The following is a 25,873-nucleotide window of genomic DNA, read 5'->3' on the forward strand; positions in this document are numbered from 1 at the left end:
ATTAAGGTTTGAGCTTGAGGGTTAAGAATTGGAATTGGCCCCGAGATGATTCCAGTACATAATACTCTCAACACCAGTGGTTCTTCTCACCCCCTGCGGGGCAACGTTCTATATTTAGTTCAAGGGATTACAAACATAAGAGCGATGCATATTAATAACCATGTTTTATAACGTTATGTTTGAACCCGATGTCGAGGAAATGCCATATCTGCCTTTTTTTATAGCAGTAAAATAGGCGATGAACACCGTTCCCTTTGCTCGTGGTTGGTCTGTCCTGAGGCTGTGTTGGTTTCCCCCCCCCCCCCCCATCTGTGCAAGAAATGTGACGTTCCAAATCTTATATTTGCTCCTGCAGGGTAGTGTTGACACACACACACACACACACACGATTGTACATTGTGTTTTCGCTAACCTGAACCATCACCACAATTCAAACCTTAGCCCCAAATATAACCAGTTCCATTACAAGTTTGGTTCTGCGTTATTAGAACCACTTCTTTGTCTCCATAGCGACGTAGTTCCACCTTAGATGGACTGACTTTGTTTTTTCCACATAATTTGTGTGGGTTTTGTCATTGTCGCTCTCTTTCTGTTGCACTTCTCTCTTCTCCACACTCTTAGAATTAAAGGTGCTAAGTAGAACCATATAAGGTTCTTCGGCTTGTCCTCGTACACTCTTAGTAATAAAGGTGCTAAGTAGAACCATACAAGGTTCTTCGGCTTGTCCTCGTACACTCTTAGAATTAAAAGTGCTAAGTAGAACCATACAAGGTTCTTCGGCTTGTCCTCGTACACTCTTAGAATTAAGTGCTAAGTAGAACCATATAAGGTTCTTCGGCTTGTCCTCGTACACTCTTAGAAATAAAGGTGCTAAGTAGAACCATACAAGGTTCTTCGTCTTGTCCTCGTACACTCTTAGAATTAAAAGTGCTAAGTAGAACCATACAAGGTTCTTCGGCTTGTCCTCGTACACTCTTAGAATTAAGTGCTAAGTAGAACCATATAAGGTTCTTCGGCTTGTCCTCGTACACTCTTAGAAATAAAAGTGTTAAGTGGAACCATGTAAGGTTCTTCGGCTTGTCCTCGTACACTCTTTGAAATAAAGGTGCTAAGTAGAACCATGTAAGGTTCTTCGGATAATCCTCGTACACTCTTAGAAATAAAGGTGCTAAGTAGAACCATATAAGGTTCTTCGGCTTGTCCTCGTACACTCTTAGAATTAAAAGTGCTAAGTAGAACCATGTGAGGTTCTTTGGCTTGTCCTCGTACACTCTTAGAATTAAAAGTGCTAAGTAGAACCATATATGGTTCTTTGGCTTGTCCTCGTACACTCTTAGAATTAAAAGTGCTAAGAAGAACCATATAAGGTTCTTCGGCTTGTCCTCATACACACTTAGAAATAAGAGTTCCAAAAGGGTTCATCTACAAGGACTGATGTTCTTCTCATTTTTCAACTCTTTTGATGAATAAAAGTCTGACTTTTAATGGAAAAACGCAACAAAAAGTGTCTCGTTGAGCCCAAACTTTTGACCGGCAGAGTAGTATTTAAGTTATGGGTGATTATGTGCATTATTTTTGTCATTAAAGTGAATATTGTGGCTATAAATTATGTTTTCAGTCTTCTATGGTAAAGCTTTATACCTTAGGGGGAGGGTGTGGTGATGGTGATGATGTGGCGTCATGTTCAGGGACATTTTGTTCAGATGAAGCAGTGACATAAATCCGTCTCATTATGTTGATTCGTCTGCAGCCGTCCACTACAAAAACACTCTGACACGTTTGACTCAGGGAAAGCGGAGACTTTAAACACAGCGTGGCTTATTCTGTGCTATAGTTATAGATATATATATAGTACGTGTGTGTGTGTGTGTGTGTGTGTGTGTGTGAATGAGTGGGTGGTCCCAGCCTGTCGACTGTCACGGTCAATGAAACAATATTAAATGGGAGGATTATTTTTTTTCTTCTCTTTCTCCCCCTGCAGCTTGATCTGAGGGAAGAGGAAGGAAGTCATTTAAAGAGCGAAGTGTCGCGCTGACGCTTACGGGCAAAGTTAATAATATTAGCGAGTGAATTTTGTCACTTCTTTACCTCCTGAAGAGACAAACCCTGCTGTAACTGAGCTGTTGTCATTGACCTCAGGTGTGTGTGTGTGTGTGTGTGTGTGTGTGTGTGTGTGGATAAGTAAGAACAGATATGTTTTTACATGCAGTGCAGTCGAGCGTGAGCAGATATTTCTTCTTCTTTTTTTACACTAATGGCATCTTTAGCACAGCCGTTTCTATGGAAACAGAGTTGCCACGGAAACGCTGCATGTCTCTTTGAATTAGAAATGTCTTTCTCCATCCCTCACTCCTCCCCTGTTCTCCCCGAGTGTCTTCTCCTTCTCCTTCTCCTTCACTTTTCCCACTTCCCTCTTGTCTTTGACAGACCAGCTGCTGTCAGTCAAACAAAGAAAAAAAAAAAGTCTGGAGCAGCAGCTACGGTGAGAGTGGAGGCAGAACGGGGGGGAAATGATCTCAGGGAGAGGACGTCTTTTGTAGATTTGTTTGTTTTCTTTAATATATTGACATTTTTGAGTGACATTTAGAGGACGATCATGCAGAGTTATGCTGCGAACAGAGCAGCGGTGAAACTGAAGGAAGGGCTTACGAGAGAGGACGATGAAAGGGAAAAGGGTGGAAGTGATTGATTTTTTTTTTTTTTTTTTTTTTTGACTCTCTCTGGTGCCAACACTTATCCAACACGATCTGATTCAAGAGCCGACGTGATGATAAATGGAGGCGACGCAGGTGTATGCAGAGAGAACCAGGGCTGTAATCAACCAAAGAAACTCTTGGTCGACTAAAGCCCCGAATTTTCTCGTCATCTCCTCGTACTTCCGAGTCAAAGACCGACGAGGACATTTTTGACCAGAGTCCAACTCCAGTCCAACTCCAGTCCAACTCCAGTCCAACTCCAGTCCAACTCCAGTCCAACTCCAGTCCAACTCCAGTCCAACGCCAGTCCAACGCCAGTCCAACGCCAGTCCAACGCCAGTCCAACGCCAGTCCAACGCCAGTCCAACTCACAACACACAGTTTAATCCAGCTAAGGCCATAGTCTGACTAAGAGGGGCAACTGGACAACTTGCATAATAGAGTATGTCTGACTCAACCTCGTCATCTTCCGGATCAAAGACCGGTGAGGAAATTTTGGCGCGTGTGCAGAACGCAGAGTCCAACTCCAGTCCGACTCCAGTCCGACTCCAGTCCGACTCCAGTCCGACTCCAGTCCGACTCCAGTCCAACTCCAGTCCGACTCCAGTCCAACTAAGCGTGTACATGCAGGAGTAATCAAACTACGACTCGCGTTATCTAGATAGATGGAAGTCCAATTAAGGCTAGCTCGATTTCAGTCAAACTAATGTGTTTACTTGTCTTAGTCCGACTAAAATAGGACTTTTAACATGCATGTTCTCCCCCGTTTCCCCCTTTGCTTATGTCTCTAGTTTTTGCTCATGTCTCTAGCCAATCAAAATTTGAGAGAGGATAGAAATGCAGATTGTTTCACTCCCGCGTGGCCTCAATTTTGGTTAAATCGCCATTTAAAAATACATGCACTTGTGAGAATGAGGATATAATGATTATAAAACAGTGTATTTGTATGTAACTTTTAGTGTTTTCGTCTCCGTGCCAACGCAAACATGGTGCATTCACGCTAACATGAAAGCGGTGTACGATGGAGCACTCTACACTACCAGTCAAAAGTTTGGGCTCGCTTAGAAATGTCCTTATTTTTAAAGGAAAAGCACTTTTTTCCAATGAATATAACATTAAATTAATCAGAAATACACTCTATACATTGTTAATGTAGTAAAAACGAATATGTACATAGGTGTATAGAGGCCCATTTCCAGTGTTCTAATGGTACATTGTGTTTGCTAATGGCGTCAGAAGGCGATTGGATGATTAGAAAACCCTTGTGCGATGATGTTAGCACAGCTGAAAACAGTTTTATTTGGAATAAAAGTCATTATTTCTTTATTTTGTCAATGTCTTGACTATATTTTCTATTCATTTTGCAACTCTTTTGATGAATAAAAGTCTGACTTTTAATGGAAAAGCACAAGCAAAGGAGAGAGGAGTTGTTGGACTTGGTGGTGGAGGGATGAGGGAGGGATGGTGGAGTGTTAGCGCTTCGACAAACACAGAGGGATGACAAAGACGAGCTGAAAGGAAAAGCGCATCATGACAAGGTTCTGAACTCTGCACGTCGCTCGTCGCACGCCGCACTTGACTCCAGCCTCGCACTTTGCACCCGATGTGTGCTTGTTAGAGATGTGAGCAGAACTGGAAAAAGGCAGGGTCTATGGGTGTTAGGGAGGATAGAGAAGGGAAGGAACATGAAACTCTTACACCTGTAGATTAGCGGAGGAACATGGTCTTCAATCTAAAGCCACTTCCCGCTTTACTTTTCACCACAGAGATGCCATTGTGCTAAAAATATGTGGAGTTTTTCAGCACACATCTCGTAGCTGCTCTTTTACCAATATTGAATCTGTCTCTTTTTTTTTCTTCCCTTTTTCTGCGAGGGGAAAAACGGTGTTTCAGTTCAGCTTTAACCTTAAGCACCAGCGGGGAAATAATAGAACTCAGAGAAAAAAGCCTAAGACATCATTAGCCTGGTACGCAGACACTAGCTCGCAGGGGAAAAACCTTGGTCTGTTGAATGTCTGTGTCACAGACGATACGTTCTCACCCGTGAGTTCTGCTTTTTATTGAGGCGTTTGTTCACGGATTAGAGCAGCCACACTGCCCTTGTGACACACTCGGTACGTATACATGCACAGTGTAATCCAGCTACGGCCATAGTCTGACTAAGAGGGGCAACTGGACAACTTGCATAGTCCGAGTAGATCGAGTGAATCAATTTATTGTGCCGTGTACGTTTGACTCAACCTCGTCATCTCCTCAGTCCAACTCCAGTCCAACTCCGGTCCAACTCCGGTCCAACTCCAGTCAAACTCCAGTCCAACTCCAGTCCAAATCCGGTCCAACTCCGGTCCAACTCCAGTCCAAATCCGGTCCAACTCCGGTCCAACTCCGGTCCAACTCCGGTCCAACTCCGGTCCAACACCGGTCCAACTCCAGTCCAAATCCAGTCCAAATCCAGTCCAAATAGTCCAACTCCAGTCCAACTCCAGTCAAACTCCAGTCCAAATCCAGTCCAACTAGTCCAACTCCAGTCCAACTCCAGTCCAACTCCAGTCCAACTCCAGTCCAATTCCAGTTCAACTCCAGTCCAACTAAGCGTATATATGTGCAGGAGTAATCAGACTATGACTCGCATTATCAGTCCAGCTAAGGCTAGCTCGATTTCAGTCAAACTAATGTGTTTACGTGTCTTAGTCCGACTAAAATTGGACTTTTAACATTCACGTAAACACACTGACTGCCGTTCTTCGCTGTTTTTTTTCTGTCTTTTTTCATGTCTCTAGTGTTTTCTCATGTCTCTCAGATAAAGAGCTGAATGGATCTGGTTATTTTTCACCCAAACTGTTCACTCTGTTGCTTTAATTCTCTGATTTGAAGAGGTGCAAACGTTCCCGGCGATTGGCGCTGAGTCACCGTGAAGAGCTCACCTGAAAGCGGCGAGTGTTTCTCCTGCAGACATTTTTCCTCGACTCGTGATCACAGGAAGAGCTCAGGTGCAACTAACGGCATTAATCCTCATACATGTTCGCTAGTGTCTCAGTGCAGGAAAATGTGGCGGCTGCAGTGATTTAGAAAGCAATTTTTTGTGTTTAACACATCACAGTTTAATCCAGCTAAGGCCATAGTCTGACTAAGACGGGCAACTGGACAACTTGCATAGTCCGAGTAGATCGAGTAAATCAATTTATTGTACCGTGTACGTCTGACTCAACCTCGTCATCTCCTCCTACTTCCGGGTTCAAAGACCGGTGAGGAAATTTTGACCCGTGTGCAGAACGCAGAGTCCAACTCCAGTCCGACTCCAGTCCGACTCCAGTCCGACTCCAGTCCGACTCGGTGCTCTCGGACAGAAGAGTCATACAAATGCGTGTACTAGCGGACCTGCTCGGCCAGTTTTACGTAAAAAATTAAGAGTTAGCGCGCGCCACAGCCGACAAAGTCACAACAATTCAGAAGGCTAGCGCCACGACACTTTTTGGAGCTCACGAGCCCGGCGCAACACAGGATATGACGTCATTTTTGGCGCGCGTCCGGCACACTACTGCGACTTTAAGCTATGCAGTGTTTTATTTCATGAATATCATCAATATTTTAAGACTTTTGCTTGTTCCCATTCAGGTTTTTAAAATGCACAAACAAGGCTTTATCAAATACACCAAATGTAGTGGGTTCATGGGGGATATCTCCACATCTCTCTCTTTCATTGCACACAAACTGGATGGATGCATAGCCGGGTCATGTGGCAGCAGGGGTCGAGCATAATTGGTTTCTCCTGCTCGCATGGATTGGTTGGCTCTCGGCCCAATCGGCGTGCAGAGACTCCCAAGTGTCGGTGATTAATTACCTGCGTTTGAAACGAGCTTAATAAACTCGGCGTAAAGGAGCTTCCCATTAAACAGTGAGTCCAAAGGTGATGATGCTTAAACACACTCCCTCCTCCTCCTCCTCCTCCTCCTCCTCGTGCCTTCATTATCTTATCCGACAACATCTTAGCAGTAGTCAGCGGTCGATCCGCGGCCTTGATTTGCTCTGCTGTTGTGAGCCACGCGTCGCCTCTGACAGAAGCTTTCGGGGCTTTGACTGACGTGATGCGAGCGCTGCCGCGGTGGCGGCGGCGTCAGACGGAACAGCGGGAGATCGAATCAGACAATTAATCGCTTCCTTCTTCCTCGCCGCGCGCGCTGCGGCCGCGGCGACGGAGCGAAGCTGGAGGAGAAAAAAAAAAAGCTCCAGGCAAAGACGAGGTTTTCTGGTGCTTTCAGAGGAGTCAGTGGGTGTTTGTATGAAAGTGTGCGTGTGCGTGTGTTGTGTTGTGTAATGAAAGTGCTTTTGCGAGACAGAAATTAATTTGCTTTAATCAGACGACTGACGGCTGATGCTCGTCTCGGCCTCTCGCGGCGCAAAATTGAAGACATGACGGAGTTTCTCGGAGAAGATAATTGAAACCCTCTCGTGCTTTAATGGAGTCTGACGGTTGCTTTATCATACCTGGCTTACAGTGAAAAACGTAATTAATGAGTCCTAATTATTCATCATTAAATGTATTAAATACTTTTGGGTGGTTTTCGTTCACTGGAGTCAGGACTCCAGGGATATTTGCTCTTCGTAATGTGCAGCACATTAATGTGGAGTAACTGAAGAATTGATAGTGTTTTCATGTGAAACCTTCAAATGCAGCACAATTAATAAGGAATCTTTGTTCCATGAGTTGTGAGTGAAGGGAAGTGGTCACTATCTGTACCACCAGGTATTTCTTCTGTTGTTGTTGTTGTTGTTGTGGTGCAGACCGGTTAAAACTTGTTCCAGATCTCGCTCTTTTCCCCCTCTGGAGGTAAAATGCCACGTCAGAAGCCCTTTGTGTTAGCGAGGATATTCATGTGTCGCCCGTTCTGACTGTGTTTCATGTGTATGCGTGTATATATATGTATATGTATACATATATTTATATATGTATGTGTATATGTATATATATGTATACGTATATTTATATATGTATGTGTGTATATATATAGATATGTATACGTATATTTATATATGTATGTGTGTATATATATGTATACGTATATTTATATATGTATGTGTATATATATGTATATGTATACGTATATTTATATATGTATCTGTATATATAAAATATATACAGATACATATATATACACACGTATATATACATACATACACGTACAAATAATTTGTATATGTGTGTATATATATGTGTATGTATATATGTATGTGTATAAATATATATATATACACATATATATACATACATATATATTTATATATGTGTATATGTATATATGTATATATGTGTATATACAGTGTATATATACATATATATATCTACACACATACATATAAATACATACATACACACACACGTATATAAACAAATGATATAAAATTCTATATATGTGTGTATGTAATATATATACATATATACACATACATATGTTTGTTTTTATAAATTTGTTATATTATATATATATAATTAATTTTTTTATATGTATTTGTATCTGTATATATATGTATATACCATATATATACACACACACACACACACATATATATATATATAAAAAATGACATATACGTTTATGATCTATGTATTTTATATAACAAATGATGTCAAAATGAAGAAATGACCAGAACACCAGCTTCACGGTTAACTCAAAGCGATGAAATGACTGTTGTCGTGTTGCTAAAGCGAGCGTTTAACCAGACGACAGCGTCCTGTTTACAGAGCAGCTCCATCATTACCGCGGTCGCTGCACTGACCGACGTGGGACTGACTCGTATTTCACCACCTTCCACACAAATAGGAAGAGGTTTTTTTCCGACATTCTGGGACGTGTTTTAAAAATGATACGGTGATGCACCGTGATGTGATGCGAGCGAAGCGGCCACATGCGAGAGCAATTAACACGCTCGGGTTTGAACTCTGAGGACCGAGGACGACTGACGGCAGCAGAGGCAGGACTCAGACTGTGAGGAGGAGAGAGAGACTGAGGAGGGAGGGAGGGAGGGAGGATGAAAGGTGGAAAAAGACAAGTGTGATGAAGTGGAAAGATCTGTGTGTGTGTGTATGTGTGTGTGTGTGTGAGACTCTGCCAGTAAGGCTTTATCTGTTTTCTCAAGTGAGTCTCTTCCCTATCTTTCTCAGCCTTAACCCCCCCCCCCCTCCCTCTCTTTCTCCCTCTCTCTCTCTCGATGTTCCTTTCTTGTGCTCTGACTCTCGACCCTCTCTCCTTCCTCCCACCGGGTCTCATGGATCAGCGTGAGGCCACTGTGTCACCGCAGATCTAATTGGAGACGGGCTTTCATTGGCGTGACATGGAGATGAGTCGCCAAATCCCCCCCCTTTTTTTTTGTCCCCTTCTGCTCGAGGCTCCAAAGAAGAAGAAGAAGAAGAAGAAGTGTCCACGACAATCTGAGCCAAATCGACTCACTCTCAGTATGTTTCCTTGCACTGTGAAGTCTAGACCAGGCTGAATTTAAATGGACGACTGTCCCTGCTTTATTGAGTGAAGTGCGTCAGCTGCTACTACACGAGGTGGTAATATACCCCCCCTCCCCCTTTTTTCCTTTATAGTATTCGGTGTTTCCCTGTTGACCTGTTGCATCACTGACAACTGTACAACGACACCGTAGCTGGCGGCTAACTAGTCGTTAGCACGTTATTAACCACTTCTTCCCTGACCCTCTTTTTGGAGTCCCTGCTTGAAAAAATGACAAAATGCCCAAACTAAATAGAGTATATCTCTGCAGTTACAAGCTCTAACTGCAGATAACACTTGTGAGATTTCACTGTAGATGCCACTGTGTCAGAGTAAATGTACATGGAACACAGTATAAATGAAGGAATTTTTTTCTCTCGCCTAAAAAAAATTGTATTTTAAAGCAAATATCACTTTTGAAATGTGCAGCAGGAGCTTAAAAACACACGGAGGTCACGTAGCAACATGTGGACATGAGCTGTGCAAAGTCTGATGCTGCTGAAGTGAAGCAGAGTGAAATTACAGAGGTTTTATCAAAGAGATGTTTGTTTTGATAAACAGCAAAGGTAAGACAATGTTTTTGGTTGTATTTCTTGAAAGTCGGTTGTTGGTTTGCTCTTATTTTGGGGCTGGATCCGTGAATCTTGGTCGTAGAGTGATAAAAATGGTACCGCTGGAATCTGTTTGTTCTCCGCTGTCCGCAATCTCTGTACTTTGGTGCGCACCAAACATACCGGTGAAGGGGTGGTCTCGGACCGCTTTATCCGCTCTACTTTGGTGTGTGAAAGTAACTAAACCAAACAGGACGAAAAGGTCTAGTGTACATTGCATTATGGATATGAGATGAGATACGGGATTTCCATGAATTCCCACCAGGCGCGCGTCAGCGGTGCGGAACGCCAGGTTTTGCGACGTCCTCCTCTGCCCAGCGTCAATCCCGCCCGCTGGAAATGCTCGTATCGATTAAAGTGGCAGCAATCAACTTCGGTGGAAATCAGGGGGGTTAGTCCGGTTCCCGTGCTGATGGTCGTCGCGGTCTATTTTGGTTCGTTTAGAGTTCCGCATATGTGAACTTAAACCTTACCCACGTCCGTTTGCTTCATTGTAACATTGTCCTGACTGGTGCAGACCAAAGCAATCGAACTATAGGTGTGAAATCGCCTTTAATAGGTTTGACTCATCCAGCCCCTGACACCTCACTGGCAAAGATGTTTCATTGACATGGACGACAGTGTGTGTGTGTCAGCGTTGTGTGAAAGTGTGTTTTATGAACAGACACAAAGTGTGTGTGTCAACATCCAGCGTTCGTCTCTCATCCAGCGCTGACTGAGGTCCCTGGTGAGGTTCTCTCTGCGAGTGTGGAGTCACCGTTCTGAAGTGAACCGAGGTTACACACTCACACACGCACACACACACACACACACACACATTAGGCAGCACCTCCGGGAGCAGACAATGAGTCACGGAGGTGTGTGTTACTAAGTCAGCCTCTCATGTGCCATATCTGCAGAAAGGTGGAATAAAACGCCTCACGAGTGATTAAATCCCTCCACCCGGACCTTTGTACGGGGACTAATTCCCACAGAGTGACTGTCGCACACTCAGCGACGCTGCAATTAAGATGCCTAAGACTTAATGTGAACACACTGAAGCAACAGTTGGTGATTAAGAGGGAGAAAGTGAATCAGCGCACGACTCTTTAAGACTTTAAAACCTGCTCTGTTTGTGTTGTAATCCTTTGTTATTGGTAATGGTAATAAATACATTCATAGATAAAAACAACTGCAGTAAAACGCACAAACATAAACGTGTCACTCACTCAATTAAACACACATGATGTACGTAAATAATGGCAATGATGAGAAGATAAATAACCAATAATAAAAACCTTTAATAACCGGGTCTTCCAGTTACCCGGTTATTGCCAGTAATGGTTTTTTTTTTTTAGTGTGCATGTAAACACACTCGGTGTAAATAAAACATTTAGGTCGGCAACAGGTGAAACGAGACGCCATTAACATGTTATTGTTTTGATAAATGTGTGAGCCTACGATGACTGCTCAAAATTATTATTACAAAACTGGAGCTTTTATTCTGAAAAGAATGCTTTTAATGATGAAAAATGGTGTTTGACTTCCTGTCCTGCCGGTCATCTGGATTGCAGGCATTCAGTGGAATTGAACATGCAGCGCGAGTAAAGATATATACAATAATTTATGGTGGTTTTAAAGTCAATTTCAAAGGTTAATTCAAAATTTCATGCTCTTTTTTTAAAGGCGCCATATGTATGAATGTGGCCAAAAACGGTTACTACATTCAAATTCAAAACACCGAGGTCTTTAAGGTGTCGTTTTCTGACGTAACTGGCAACCCGTGGTTGCTCGACAGCTGATACTCTACTGACTGCAATGATTGGTAGACGGCGGTAGGTGGCGCCACATGACGCCAAAACATGATTTCAAAACATAAACATGATTTGCAGTCTGCAAAATATATTTTTTAAATGCAAATATTTTGTCTGTACTGTTGTTGTTGGTGAGTTCAGTTTGTTATATGAACTTTAGATTTATTACATAATGCACATTTAACTTGTTTCAAGTTCAAGTCGATGAATAATCGAATAAAATTTGACCCAAATAATCATGATTATTATTTTTTCCATAATCTGGAATATGAAAACTAACCATTAAAATCCAAGAAGACCAACGCCTCTATAATTTGGTCTGACTGTGGCTCCGCCTCCTCGTCACATTATCTGTTAATTTTAATGATACCACACAAACTAACATCCATCTGACGCACAACTTTCACAATGTTAAAACCATTAATTCACCGTTAAAACGAGACAATAAGCTGTGACTTGTACAACGGAGACAAAGGAAATGAGGTCAACCTGATTCTAAAACCTTCAAGGAGTCGGTATTTATGTGAAATGACAGGCAGCAAAACACGCAGGTCAATTACTGACGCGCTGGTGCACTGAACACCTCTGCGCCGCCAGCTAATGAAGCCGCGGGACGTGATGTTAAAAAAAACATGTAGGTTTAGGGCGAACGAGGAGGAATTAATGACACCAATGAAAGAGAAGAGAGGGGGGTGATTATGAGATGAAAGAGAAAGGAGAATGAGACGATGATTAGACGTAATCAAAGATGGAGAGAAGTGATGTCAGCGACGCGTTAGATCGCGGTGATTACGCCGCTCTCTGAGACTGATGTGGAAGGAAAGAGAGAAAGAGACATGTAGTAAACCAGGTTTTTATAATACAGAAGATACTGTGAGAGGAAAGAGAGTAAAGGGATAGTTCAACACTTTTGAAGAAGGATTTTATGTGGAATTGACTCGTTACATGGTGTATGTATGTATGCGTATATGTGTATATATATGTGTGTATATATGTGTATATATCTATGTATATATGATACATATATACATAGATATATATATCTATGTATATATGTGTGTGTATATATATGTGTATACATGTATGTATATATACATGTATGTTTGTGTGTGTGTGTGTGTGTATGTGTATGTATATATATATATATACATATATGTGTATGTATGTGTGTATGTACTGTATATATACATATACGTGTATATATACATGTACATGTGTATATGTACATATACATGTATGTATATGTGTATATATACACGTATGTGTGTATATATACACGTATGTGTGTATATATACATATACATGTATGTATATGTGTATATATACACGTATGTGTGTATATATACGTGTATGTATATGTGTATATATACACGTGTGTGTATATATACGTATATGTGTGTGTATATATACGTATATGTGTGTGTATATATACACGTGTGTGTGTATATATACACGTGTGTGTGTATATATACACGTGTGTGTGTATATATACACGTATGTGTGTATATATACGTATATGTGTGTATATATACGTATGTGTGTATATATGTGTATATATACACATACGTATATGTGTGTATATATACGTATGTGTGTATATATGTGTATATATACACGTATGTGTGTATATATATATATATATATACGTATGTGTATATGTGTGTATATATACGTATGTGTGTATATATGTGTGTATATATGTGTATGTGTGTATATATGTCTATATACACACGTGTATATATACGTATATGTGTATATATACGCATATGTGTATATATACGCATGTGTGTATATATACGTATATGTGTATGTATGTGTGTATAATTACGTATATGTGTATATATGTATATATACGTATAAGTATATATGTACACATTTGTATATATATATATATATGTATATATATGTTTCCGGAGTCAGTTCAGAGGGCAGACGCTTGTAGTTAAGAATTTAAAAGGTCAAATCTGACTTGAATTGGATTTGAACAACGTTGCTGTTTAATCACAACACAGTCGTGGCCAAATGCAGCCGATAGTTTTGCATTGATTTGCTGAGGTTTAGAAATATGTCCGTCTTGTAAATGTTTCTTCCTGATGCGAAAAGAGGAAAGTTGTACTTAAACACTTGAATAATTCAGCAGCGACAGTGTCTTGATTAATCTGGATAATCTGTGGAGCAGCAGAGCAGTTATCACGTTTCTCTGCAGCCACAGCTCCACCACAGATACACCAAACCTTTCTCAGATACACCGTGTCAGTATTTGTTGTATTTGACAGGTTATTGCTGACAGTTATTTATCCACATTAGATGGATTGTTTTTTTTTTTTCTTCTTACCTGCAGCTGCTGCGAGCTGCTTGTTTTTGAGCAGCAGCACAACTCAAAATTGTGATGATTGTGATGACATTTTCTGGGGGATATTTGGCCCAAGAAAGAAATGATGTAAGCGTCGCTTTCGTTGTTATTTTCTTTTACTCTTGGCCAACACTAAGAATAGAGACTTGATTTATGTCACAAAAGAGTGAATAGTGGTTTTCCTTATGTGTTTGTCATGGCACATTGTTAACAAACAGGTGCTGTCATGAGGCATATGTGTGTATACATGTGTATATATATACATTTATATAGATGTGTATTTATGTATATATGCATATGTGTATATATATATGTGTATATTTATATATGTATACATATGTGTGTGTGTGTGTATATATATGTATACATGTATATACATATATGTGTGTATGTATACATGTGTATATATGTGTATATCTGTATATGTATGCATGTATATATGTGTATATGTGAATATGTATACATGTATATATGTATATGTATACATGTATATGTGTATATCTGTACATGTATGCATGTATATATCTGTATATGTATGCATGTATATATCTGTATATGTATGCATGTATATATCTGTATATGTATGCATGTATATATGTGTATATGTGTATATGTATACATGTATATATGTATATTTATACATGTATATATGTGTATATGTATATATGTGTATGCATGTATTTGTGTATATGTATATATGTATATGTATACATGTATATATGTATATATGTGTACATGTATACATGTGTATATGTATACGTATACATGTGTATATGTATACGTATACATGTGTATATGTATACGTATATATGTGTATATATGTATACATATATATGTGTATAAATGTATACATATATGTGTATAAATGTATACACATGTGTGTGTGTGTGTGTGTGTGTATGTATGTATGTATGTATACATATGTATATGTTAACATATATATGTGTATATATGTATACATATATGTTTGTATACATATACACATATATATCTGTAAATATATATGTGTATATGTATACAAACATATACATATATATATATATATATATATATAATGTGTATACATATATATGTATATGTATACATATATATATGTATACATATATATATTTATAGACACAGACACACTTACAAACATATATAAATATATAAAGTTCCTGTCAATGTGGGTGACAGATCTGCATATAATAGAATGAATTGTGCTGGATCCATGTTGTATGTGATCATAATATCAGGGTAAATTGCTCGTAGCCGTCACTCACTCACTCACTCACTCACTCACTCACTCACTCACTCACTCACTCACTCACTCACTCATCTTTTACTCTGTGCATTAAAAAATCAACACGTCGAAGCAGAAAACGCTTAAACAACGACTCGATTCTGACGGGAAAAGTGAGAGGTTAGAGGCGAACGGTGCATTAGCTGAGTGAGATTATACCGTCATTACCTTCCTGAACCGCGCGTGGAGTGTATTTACTGTCACGTACACCCACGTGCAGACCCCCGCTCACGCTCACATTTCCACTGCTACCGATCCTCATTTGAAAGTGCGATGTTATAACCTCATTAAAGTCGGGAACACATTATTTTTTTATCCTCTGTGGGTGAAGAAAGAAGAGGGAGGTGGAGATGGTGCTTTGATGTAGAGCGGAGGTAGAGTTACAGCTAACCTGAGGACTGCTTCATGCTCACAGTCGTCCTGCATGAATAACATGTATGACTGATTGCACACGTGGATCGTTCAGATATATATATATATTTATACTGTATATATATATATATATATATGTATATGTATATGACTGCACATGGACGTCAGATTGCAAATACAGTGCAGCAGTGCAAGTGTAGAGAACACGTGTAAGCGACTGCATTTTTTACCTTTATAGCTAATTAGAAAGTATGATTTTGCGTTAATGTTCATGTTCATGTCGTGCGTGTTTTAGTTCGTTTTATATTTAAAAAAAACTGATAGATGCACATCAGTAGAATCGATCCCAGGGTCACAGCAGTGGGCCCCGAGTCTGTGGGTGCTTTTGTTCTTTGTCATTTAAAAAAAAAAAAAACGTTTTCTGTAAACACGGCATTGTCTCAAGAAATTCCCCAAAGTATCGTATTGGTTGTTTACGCTTTCCTTCCGATTTTCCCACTCAAGTTCCCAATGTTTCAGTGCTTCCAAATCGCTGTTTCCGTGTGGATTAAAAGATGAGACAATAAAGGGAAATGTAGGGGATTCTCCTGAACTTGTATTCGTGTGTACAGTCCCCGAGTAAAAACCAAAATACTGCTGTTATCGCTTCATGATGTGGTGGTACCCGGTTCCAATAAACATTTATCCCATGAAGCCAGGTTCCAGGTAGAACCTCAGCCCTTGTAGGAGGTCCCTTTTGGAACCCTTATTTCTAAGAGTGTATGACTAAAGACACTCTTAGAAATAAAATAGCTCAGTAGATCCATATAAGGTTCTTCGGCTTGTCCTCATTGGAGAACCCTTTTGGAGGGTTCCACCAAGAACCCTTTAAAAACCCTTTATTCAGGAAAAGAGGTTTTAAAGGGTTCTCTGGATCAAAATGGTTCTTTCTGGAACCATTTGTGTTACCAAAAACCCTTGAATCCTTTGGGATTCCCATTTGGGGAAAGGATTTTTCAGAAGCAAATGGTTCCAGGTAGAACCCTGGTAGAAGAACCCTTTTGGAACCCTTATTTATAAAAGTGTATGACTAAATACACTCTTAGAAATAAAAGTGCTAAGTAGAACCATGTAAGGTTCTTCGTCTTGTCCTGGAACACCTTGACCTGGAATCGTTTTGGAGGGTTCCACCTGGAACCCTTTTAAAATCCTTTATTCAGGAAAGGGGTTTTAAAGGGTTCTCTGGATCAAAATGGTTCTTACTGGAACCATTAGTGTTACCAAGAACTCTTAAATCATTTCTTCTGGAAATTGTTTCTCAGAAGCAGTTGGTTCCAGGTAGAACCTCAGCCCTTGTAGAAGGACACTTTTGGAACCCTTATTTCTAAGCATGTTCTCTGTCTTTAAACAGCTAGGTGATCGGTGGTATATTCTCTGCAGTGAGGAAACATGTTGATATCCATCTCATTTTTCCCTCCATGTAAAGTGTGGATCTCAGTGTATTGAAGCTCTACAGCAGCTGTGTTCTCTTGGCACGGCGCCTGCTCCACAGATCGTATCATCGCTGATGCTGATGTTACAGCAGGGCAGAATTATTTATTCCGCGCTCGCCTCTTTGAATAAGTCGGCCTCGGAGGTGGATGTTGGGTGTATTTGTACAACCTGACCGTGGCCGTTTTTATTATATTATAGAAAAGATGCAGCAGATTGCGAAACCTCCAGTCGTCTTTCTGCTGTATTTTACCGATTTCCCCCCCGATTGACGACCGCTGACGCTGTTCCCGTTGCAGCTGCTCGGACGCCGAACATTCGTGAATAATCCCTTCTGGACTTCTGTGGTTTGGCAGTTGACTTAACCGCCTTAGACCAGGCCTTGACACCAGCCGTCAGTTTAGAACGTCTTAGACAGTGTTTTGACAGAATCGTCTCTCCTCACCATATTCATATATCATTGAAGCAGGTGGCCGTATTATCCGTTGTGCTCTCTGCAGCATATTAAGCGCGCTATCCAACGTTGTGAGGGCTCTTGACGATTAATAATTCCCCTTGTCCGGCGTTGACATTGCAGGTCTGGTCGTATCACTGCGTATCCTTCAGTTAAGTCGTAAACCCGAGCTACATCACATACGTCTGATCGTCTCTCTCTTGGTTTTTCCAGGACGACAACTCCATGTTTTTCCAGTTCGGGCCGTCCATCGAGCAGCAGGCCTCGGTCATGCTGAACATCATGGAGGAGTACGACTGGTACATCTTCTCCATCGTCACCTCGTACTACCCCGGCTACCAGGCCTTTGTCAACAAGGTAAACGAGCAAAACGAGCACATAATATACATGTTTGTTTGAATACTTACTTCATACTTCATCAGTCATGAAGCTAATGCTCGTGCAACATCGTGCCATCGTGGATTAAAAAGAAAAAACTTGATTTACTTACTTTTGGGGACCCATTTTAATGATTTCCTGCAGTTTTCTCATCTGTTTTTTTTTAGTGAGGACTGTGTACAGCACAGTAGAATTATTAGCCATTATTTCAAGCCTTTAAATAAGATCAGTTTAGGTCCCGATATAAAAGGTTAGATAGGTCATTCATGCTTTAATGGAAATGACAGATTGGCCAAATGCGTCATTCTTTTTTTGCTGGTATTAGATAAATAAATAATAATAATAATCATGTTTGTTTCTCATTGAATCATTGATTGGGAATTTGGACATTTAGTATGGAAGTAAATCTGTGCCATCTGAGTTTGAATTCGAATTTCTAACACTTAATTTTTTTGGATCGAAATTAGACTTTGAGTTTTAAAAACCATCAAAGTTTTTTTTTTTGCCATTGATTTTTCTTCAATGTTGAAATAAATTCAGTGTAAAAAAAATTAAACGTCTCAAAGAATTCAGTTGCAAAAAATTAGAAGTCTCAAAAAATTCAGGGATCGATTGCTTCTCTCTGGTGACCCGGATATTAACTGACGTTTTTGCAACAGAATTTTTGAGACATCGAATTTTTTGCAACTGAATTTTTTGAGCCATCGAATCTTTTGCAACTGAATTTATTTCAACGTTGAAAATAAATCAATGGCAAAAAAACCAAAACAGTGCTTGAAATTTCATGGTTTTCAAAATTCAAAGTCTAATTTCAATGCAAAAAAAATTCAGTATTACAAATTCGAATTCAAACTCAGATGGCACAGATTTACTTCCACAATATAGCATCCTCACTTCTGTGACGATGTTGAAATCATTTAACTAGTGCAGTGCCCGTAGGAAGTATGCGGCTGACGGTCACAAAACAGCTAGCTACGCTAATGCTAATCGAAAAAAAAAAAAAAAAAAATGCGTTGTGCCGAATGAGGTTGCACACTGTTTGTATTATGTTAGCCCTACGCTAATGCTAATCGTAGCCTCGCTAGCTTACCTTTGGAAACGGGTTCGCCAAGTTAGCCGCGAAATAGCCGTCAGACGCGCTGCCTGGTGTAGCCTGCTGGCGTAGCGTGATAAATCAGCGGAAAATTGTATGTTTGAAAAATATCAGTGGAAATATTGCGATATTTCAAAGACAAAAATGCTTCGGACAATGTAAATACCTTATAAAAATCATGGATGCACAAGTATAAATGACATATTGTACATACTGTACCTGCAAAACCAAGCTCTTCTTGTGTAAAGACAGAACAGTTGTGCAGTCTGGGAGCTGGAGGAGGAAACATCTCAGTCACTTTTGGTCTTCTACACCTTTTTGATGATCTCTCTATCCAATTTTCTATGATCCAGATTCGCAGCACCATCGACAACAGCTTCGTGGGCTGGGAGCTGGAGGAGGTCCTCCTGCTGGACATGTCGGTGGACGACGGCGACTCCAAGATCCAGAACCAGATGAAGAAGCTGCAGAGTCCCGTCATCCTGCTCTTCTGCACCAAGGAGGAGGCCAGCACCATCTTCGAGGTGGCTCACTCCGTCGGCCTCACCGGCTACGGCTTCACCTGGATCGTGCCCTCGCTGGTGGCCGGAGACGCCGACCACGCTCCCCCGGTCTTTCCTACAGGTAAACATTCGAACACCAGGGGGACCGTTGTTTTGTTGTTTTACAAAAAAATATGACCATGCATGGCCTTGATCGAGAAAGAGAAGTCAAAATAGTTCATGCGGCCATTTAAAAAAATAATTTTCGGTTGAATTAATGTGCACTGAATTTGAGGAAATCGCACTTTTTCAAAATAGAATTAAAGGACCAGTGTGAAAATTTAAAAATAGACCCTTTTAAATGTATATCAGGAGCTCGATCAGCTGTATGGACCACCACGTTTTTACAGTAGCCCACAATGGACAAACTAAATATCTTTTGAGTTTTGATGATAACTAAAGGCTGCTTCAGGTTCTCCAACAACCTGTACATTTTATTTTACACACTGTACCTTTAAGGCTGATCAAGCAACTATAGCAAATTCTCAGCTCAGACCTCGTAACACGATGTTGGACAGTTGTTAAATGGTAAACGTAGAATGTTCTAGTTCCTTTTGTGGCACGGAAACCCAAACCAGAAGTTCCCTGATGCCAGAGCAGGTGATGCAGACCTGCTCAGGCTGTTGTAAGTTGATGTAGAATCAAAATAATGTTAGAGACATTATTTGAAGGTTGAAATCAACACTTACGAGGGCAAAAAACGGTCCTATATTCTAAAATCTAGGGGCTGCTGATTCTTTATCCTCCATTCCGTGTTGGGTTAAAGTGAAATAACATTTCTGCTGGAAACAAGATCGTGATCGTCTCTCGTTTTGCTCGTGGCACAGGTTTTTTGTGTAGGTTGGCTCTTTTTAAATCTAACAAGCTCAGCGGGGGGGGGAGGAACAATTTTAAGTTTAATTCACAGTCGCTAAATCTTCGTTTCGAGTCGTGGAGCTCAAGTTCAAGTCGGGTCTGAAGTCGTGTGGTTGAAATGAGCGTTCTGTTCCGTCCATCTGGACTGTCTGACCATGTAGTGCACGATCATTCATCATTCATACAGTACAGTGTCAGATGTAGGTTCACTTTTAAAAAGCATTGTGAAGAAAAATACAATAAAGCATTTGTTTTGATTACATAACATTTTGTTTCACACCACAGGATACATGATGTTTGTCTGTGTCACAAAACAAACAAGTGTTATTAACACTTCAGGGTTTAAATGTCATATACTATATAAGTATATTTAATGAAACACTATAGGCAATACAAGGATTTAATCACCAAAGTCAGTATTCTATTAAAATAAGTAGTCAAATTAAAGGTCAAAGCAGAATCAAAGTCACGTCAACATCTCCTTCCTCCTGATTATTCTCAAGTAAGTTTTTCAAAATACTTTGGATTGAAAATTGGGCACAAGTGGCAGATGGGGCTCGTTTGCATATATGCAAATGGATTCCTGGTGCATTTGCAGTTTGATGTAGCAGTCAGTGCTGGCTTAACTTATGCAAACACAAGGCGGACTTAATTTGTTTGGTCTTTTTCTGATAAAGTAGGTTCACATGAGACCGAACAGCTTTTACTTTCATCATTTTATACTTTTATGTGTTGTACTACTGGAGTCCATCATCCACATGTTCCACATGTTTGACATCGTCAACCATGTTTTGACTAAATCTCTCTCGGTCATTAGTTAGGGCTTGAAATTAACTCTTTCCCATTTTACCGTCATCTCTTAAAGCCTGTATTTGTTCCATTTATGTGAAAACACAATGGTTTTCTTCAACAAATTTCCTCACAATCTAAACCAGCCAGAGAAAAGTGACTGAAAACATTGCGGTTTAGCATCCACACTTCTGTGACGATGTTGACGAGTGCAGTGCCCGTAGGAAGTATGCGGCTGACAGTCACAAAACTGCTAGCTAGGCTAACGCTAATCGAAATTGAAAAAAATGGCGTTGTGCCTAATGAAGTTGCACAGTGTTTGTATTGGGTTCGTACCTATGTTCCCCGGGTCCTATGTTCCCCACTTTGTGGAAGCCTGGGTGTGGAGCTCCAGGGTGTAGGGTTAGGGTTAGGGTTAGGGTAAGGGGTAGGGTCCTATGTTTCCCGGGTTCTTTTTGGGTGAACAGCGGGGAAACTAGAACCCTTTTTTTAGAGAAAGGGTCACATCACATACAAAGCGGGGAACATAGGACCCGGGGAACATAGATACGGTCCCTTTGTATTATGTTAGCCCTACGCTAATGCTAATCGTAGCCTCGCTAGCTTACCTTTGGAAACGGGTTCGCTGAGTTAGGCCTGGTGTAGCGTGCTGGCGTAGCCTGATAAATCTGCAGAAGTGCAGCTTGATGAATCAGCTAAAAATTTAAATTACTCCAAAAAACTTTATGGTTTTCAGAAATCGACATGAGAACCGCGATGTGGCTCTGCACAGTTCTTCTCACCTCAGCCGTCCGTCTTTCATCCCTAGGCCTTATTTCAGTGTCCTACGACGAGTGGGACTACAACATCGAGGCCAGAGTGCGCGACGCGGTGGCCGTCATCGCCACGGCGTCCTCTACGATGATACTGGACCGGGGTCCGCACACTCTGCTGAAGTCCAGCTGCCTTGGCATGCCGGACAAAAAGAGCGCCAACACCGGCCACTCCAAAGAAATACTGAGGTGAGTCAAGGCCGGGGGGAATCGGCTAATTTATTTAGCCGTTCCACAATATTAGTACAATTTCATGTTACAGCAGAGTGAGTAGAGCTTTGTTTGAGGATGCAGGGTTAGTGAAATACTAGGTGTGAACGGGGCCTAAAGGACAAACGCATGCATACATGAACTATGGCTTCGTGTTGTGACCTAAACAAGTGGTTGTTCCAATTACCATGTTTTTAAGAAGCCCTGAAGTTTCTAAACAAACGAACGAACGAACGCTGTGTTTTATTGTAATTTCGGGCTCAGCGAGATCTCTGAAAAAACCCGGTCCGGTTACGTAAACAGCGGTTCTCCTGAACAGCGGATCCTCCCGCTCCGGGCACTAGTCCGGGCACTGGTTCGGGCACATCCGGTTGCGTACATTGAACCACAGAAGAAGAATAACATCCGTTGTGGAGGTGTTTCACGAGCGACAGTGTCTTCTGACTCCGGGTCAAAGGTCGTCAAAGGGACTGCGGCGGGGAGTCGTGAAGAAGCTATTTTTAAACACTGTTAAAACAATGTTTTGATAATGAGTAGCAGTGCATCCACCGTTCCAGAGGGGGGAGCTGCTGCGCTTCTGAGAGCGGGTGTGCTAATTATGTCACTTCCGGGTATTGGCCAATCACAAGACAGTTGGGAAGGCGCTACGCTGGCTGGCCAATCACAACACACTCTGTCTTCTGGGTGTGAGAGTTGAGTCTGAAATATCGCGGCTGAGGACGGCGACAGTAAGGAGAGATTTTTATTGGCTAATTTACAGCAACTAGGATCTGTAACTGAACCCAAATCCCTCTTATTCCCCTCTTTTTTTTGTGGTAAATTCCGTTAAACTTCATAGGGTTAGAATGCGCTTTACTTTTCACGCTGATCGGAGATTCCGCTAAATTAAGCTAATTGAATGCTCGGGGACAAGTGGATTAAAAGAAAAGAAGAGGCAAAGAACAACAGTTGTGTGTTATCACCAGCACACAGACACACACACGTGTTACTGCTCTTCAGGGGAAAAGCTTAGAATTACTCATATTACTTTTGTGTTGTTGTTTTCTTTCTAATTCAGGCTTTTTGCATTTGAGCAATGTGGAAAAACTATGCAGCCTCCACTGCTTTAACCTCCAGGTTGAGGTTGTAAATGTTGGTCTCATCTTCCCTGTTTTCATATCAGTATCACTTAGTGCTGCCGTCTAGGATTCCCTCCACAAACGGGGGGCTGAGATAACAACAACACTGCAGCCACGCACGGATATTTCACTCCCCAAAGGCCGCTATCATGACTCCGCGCTAGCTCTCAATCATCCTTCAGGCGCACACCTGGGACGCCGTGTTTTTACACGAATTAGTGTTTTTCAACCGACCGTTCCCGTTAATCTCCGTTCAGCTGAGCAAATGTAGTGATCTTGGATTGGTGGATCCCGAGAGAAGCGGTCCAATACTTACATAATTCAACCTTTTTGTTGTTGTTGTTGTTGTAATCCCTCATCTCCGGGAGACAAAAGCAATAACACAGCCGTATGCGATCGGTGTCGTCTCGTATAGCTACGGGGCCGCGGTGGCGCTGCGTTAGCGTGTCACGCTGTCGCCGCTGATGGACGAACGGGAGATGGGGGGAAGGCAACCGTTGAGTCACTTCTCAGCGTTTGGTTTCAGGCTAATTCGACTTGATGTGGAGCAACACAAACATGCACAGATAAATACATACATATATACGCATATATTATATGCCGCATGCGTTCACACATCTCAAGACAAAATAAGCAAACGAAACGAGAGGCCGTCCATTGTTCCGTGCTTCACAGAGGGAACAGGGAATCGTGCTCCAAGTGGTTTTGGAGGCTCTAAGGAGACGTATTTGTCTGTAGAGGCTTTGAGATTCATGATTTCAGCTGCTTCGTGTTGACGTTTTGCGACCAGAAATTCACCTGCAACAAGGCACCTACTCTACTGGACGATGCTAGCTGTTGCTAGCGCTGGTGTAACCCTTTACTGGCATCATATTTTATTGAAGTAGACCCTGAAACTGTTGATTTAAAGGCGCCATATGTAAGAATGTGAAAAAAAACATTCAAATTCAGAATACTGAGGTCTTTTAGCTTTCGTTTTCTGACGTAACTGGCAACCCGTGGTTTGCTCGGCAGCTGAGACTCTACTGGCTGCAATGATTGGTAGACGGCGGTAGGTGGCGCCACATGACGCCAAAACATGATTTCAAAACATAAACATGATTTGCAGTCTGCAAAATATTTTTCTTTAATGCGAATATTTTGTCTGTACTGTTGTTGTTGGTGAGTTCAGTTTGTTATATGAACATTATTCCTGAGTCTCTGTGACATATTAGGAGGATTTTATGGCTTAAGTTGCTTTAGATTTATTACATAATGCACCTTTAAACCAACCAAACTCAGGAAACTGAGCCCTTTTTCCAAACAGTGGCTATTCTCTATGTTCTTACTTCCTGTTTGGCTTCATCGAGCAAACCCCGAAAGACGACGTCCACTTTTCATATACGGGTCTATGGTGTACGCTTGATTTCAAATGACTGTTTTAATGCTGGTGTTTACAAACACACACAACCGTTATCTGTAGATGATGAATGTGTGTTGACTTTTCTTTTTACGTGATCCAACGAGACACTCGCGTCTACATCAGCGAGCTCGCCGCTCGTGCCTTTGTTTAGACTTTTTGACCGGAGCTCAGTAGACGACCTTGGCTTCAGGCCGTCTGACGCTTGCTGCCGTCTCTCGTTCGTGCTACTCCCATCGTCCTGTTTCACCTTTTAAAGACACTGTGTCCTGCAGCAGTCGGGTAGAATTACCGCATTTATTTAATGGGCGTAATTAAGTGCTTGTCTAACTGTTGCTGGACATTTCATTTTGCTTCTGGGCGTATGACTGCGTGTCTTTTCATAGATTCTTTCTTGCCGTGGAAGTGGGTCAAAGTGTCGTGGTATAGTCCTCATCTTTTTCAACTATTGGGAGACGGAACCCTGGATCGAGTGGTGGAGAGGTTTGAGTGCAGTTATAATCCTCGGATCTTTGGGCCTCCCCAAGGAAAATTGGTCCTAGGTGAATGGCATTGACAGTTTAAGGGCCCTCATGGACCAGAGAACCCTGTCTGGAGGGTTACCAGGGGCACACCCTGGAGCCAGGCCTGGGGAAGGGGCCCCTGGCTTGTGGACATGCAGCTTGGGTGCTAAATCACAGGAGTTTGGTGAGGTTTGGTGAGGGTTTCAAGGTTCTGGATGCAAGCCAATGCCAGCTACAAGGGAGAATCACACTACTTCGATTCCCTGGAAAGGTCTTACGCCACGGTGCTGGAGAGGAGATTCCCCCCGATAGTTGAACCTTGGCGTCAAGAGGAGCAAAACACTGGACCACCATATACTCTTGTAAGGTTACTGGAAAGGGACCCGGGAATTTGAAGGCTTACAATCTTGGATCTCTAGTTCTACTAGTTCCCAGTAAGAGTTGGACTCTGCAAAGGCTGCACTTTATCATCGATTTCTAGCCACAGCAGGGTGTGGTGGAGGGTGTCATGTTTCGCAGATGACCTGCTCCTACTTGGCTTAATCCAACTACTGTGACCCTACAGCTTGCTCTGGGACAGAGTGTGAAGCGACTGAGATAAGGATCATCACCTTTTAAATCTGAGGCTATCGGGTACGCCGCTGGCAAA

The 25,873-nt window shown here is 41.5% G+C and overlaps 1 protein-coding gene across 1 annotated transcript in view; it reads left to right on the top strand.

The window, feature by feature from the left end:
- grin2bb (glutamate receptor, ionotropic, N-methyl D-aspartate 2B-b) overlaps positions 1 to 25,873 on the top strand; it is a gene marked incomplete at its 3' end in the record, with an annotated part of 70,213 nt that overhangs the window by 12,595 nt on the left and 31,745 nt on the right. Inside the window, exons 2-4 of the mRNA XM_083909460.1 lie at positions 17,739 to 17,882; positions 19,350 to 19,620; positions 21,991 to 22,183. Of these exons, the coding sequence (XP_083765586.1) occupies positions 17,739 to 17,882; positions 19,350 to 19,620; positions 21,991 to 22,183 (608 nt within the window). The remainder of the gene's footprint in view (positions 1 to 17,738; positions 17,883 to 19,349; positions 19,621 to 21,990; positions 22,184 to 25,873) is intronic.

Source organism: Microchirus variegatus (genome assembly GCF_963457635.1).
Source record: "Microchirus variegatus genome assembly, chromosome: 23".
NCBI lineage: Eukaryota > Metazoa > Chordata > Actinopteri > Pleuronectiformes > Soleidae > Microchirus > Microchirus variegatus.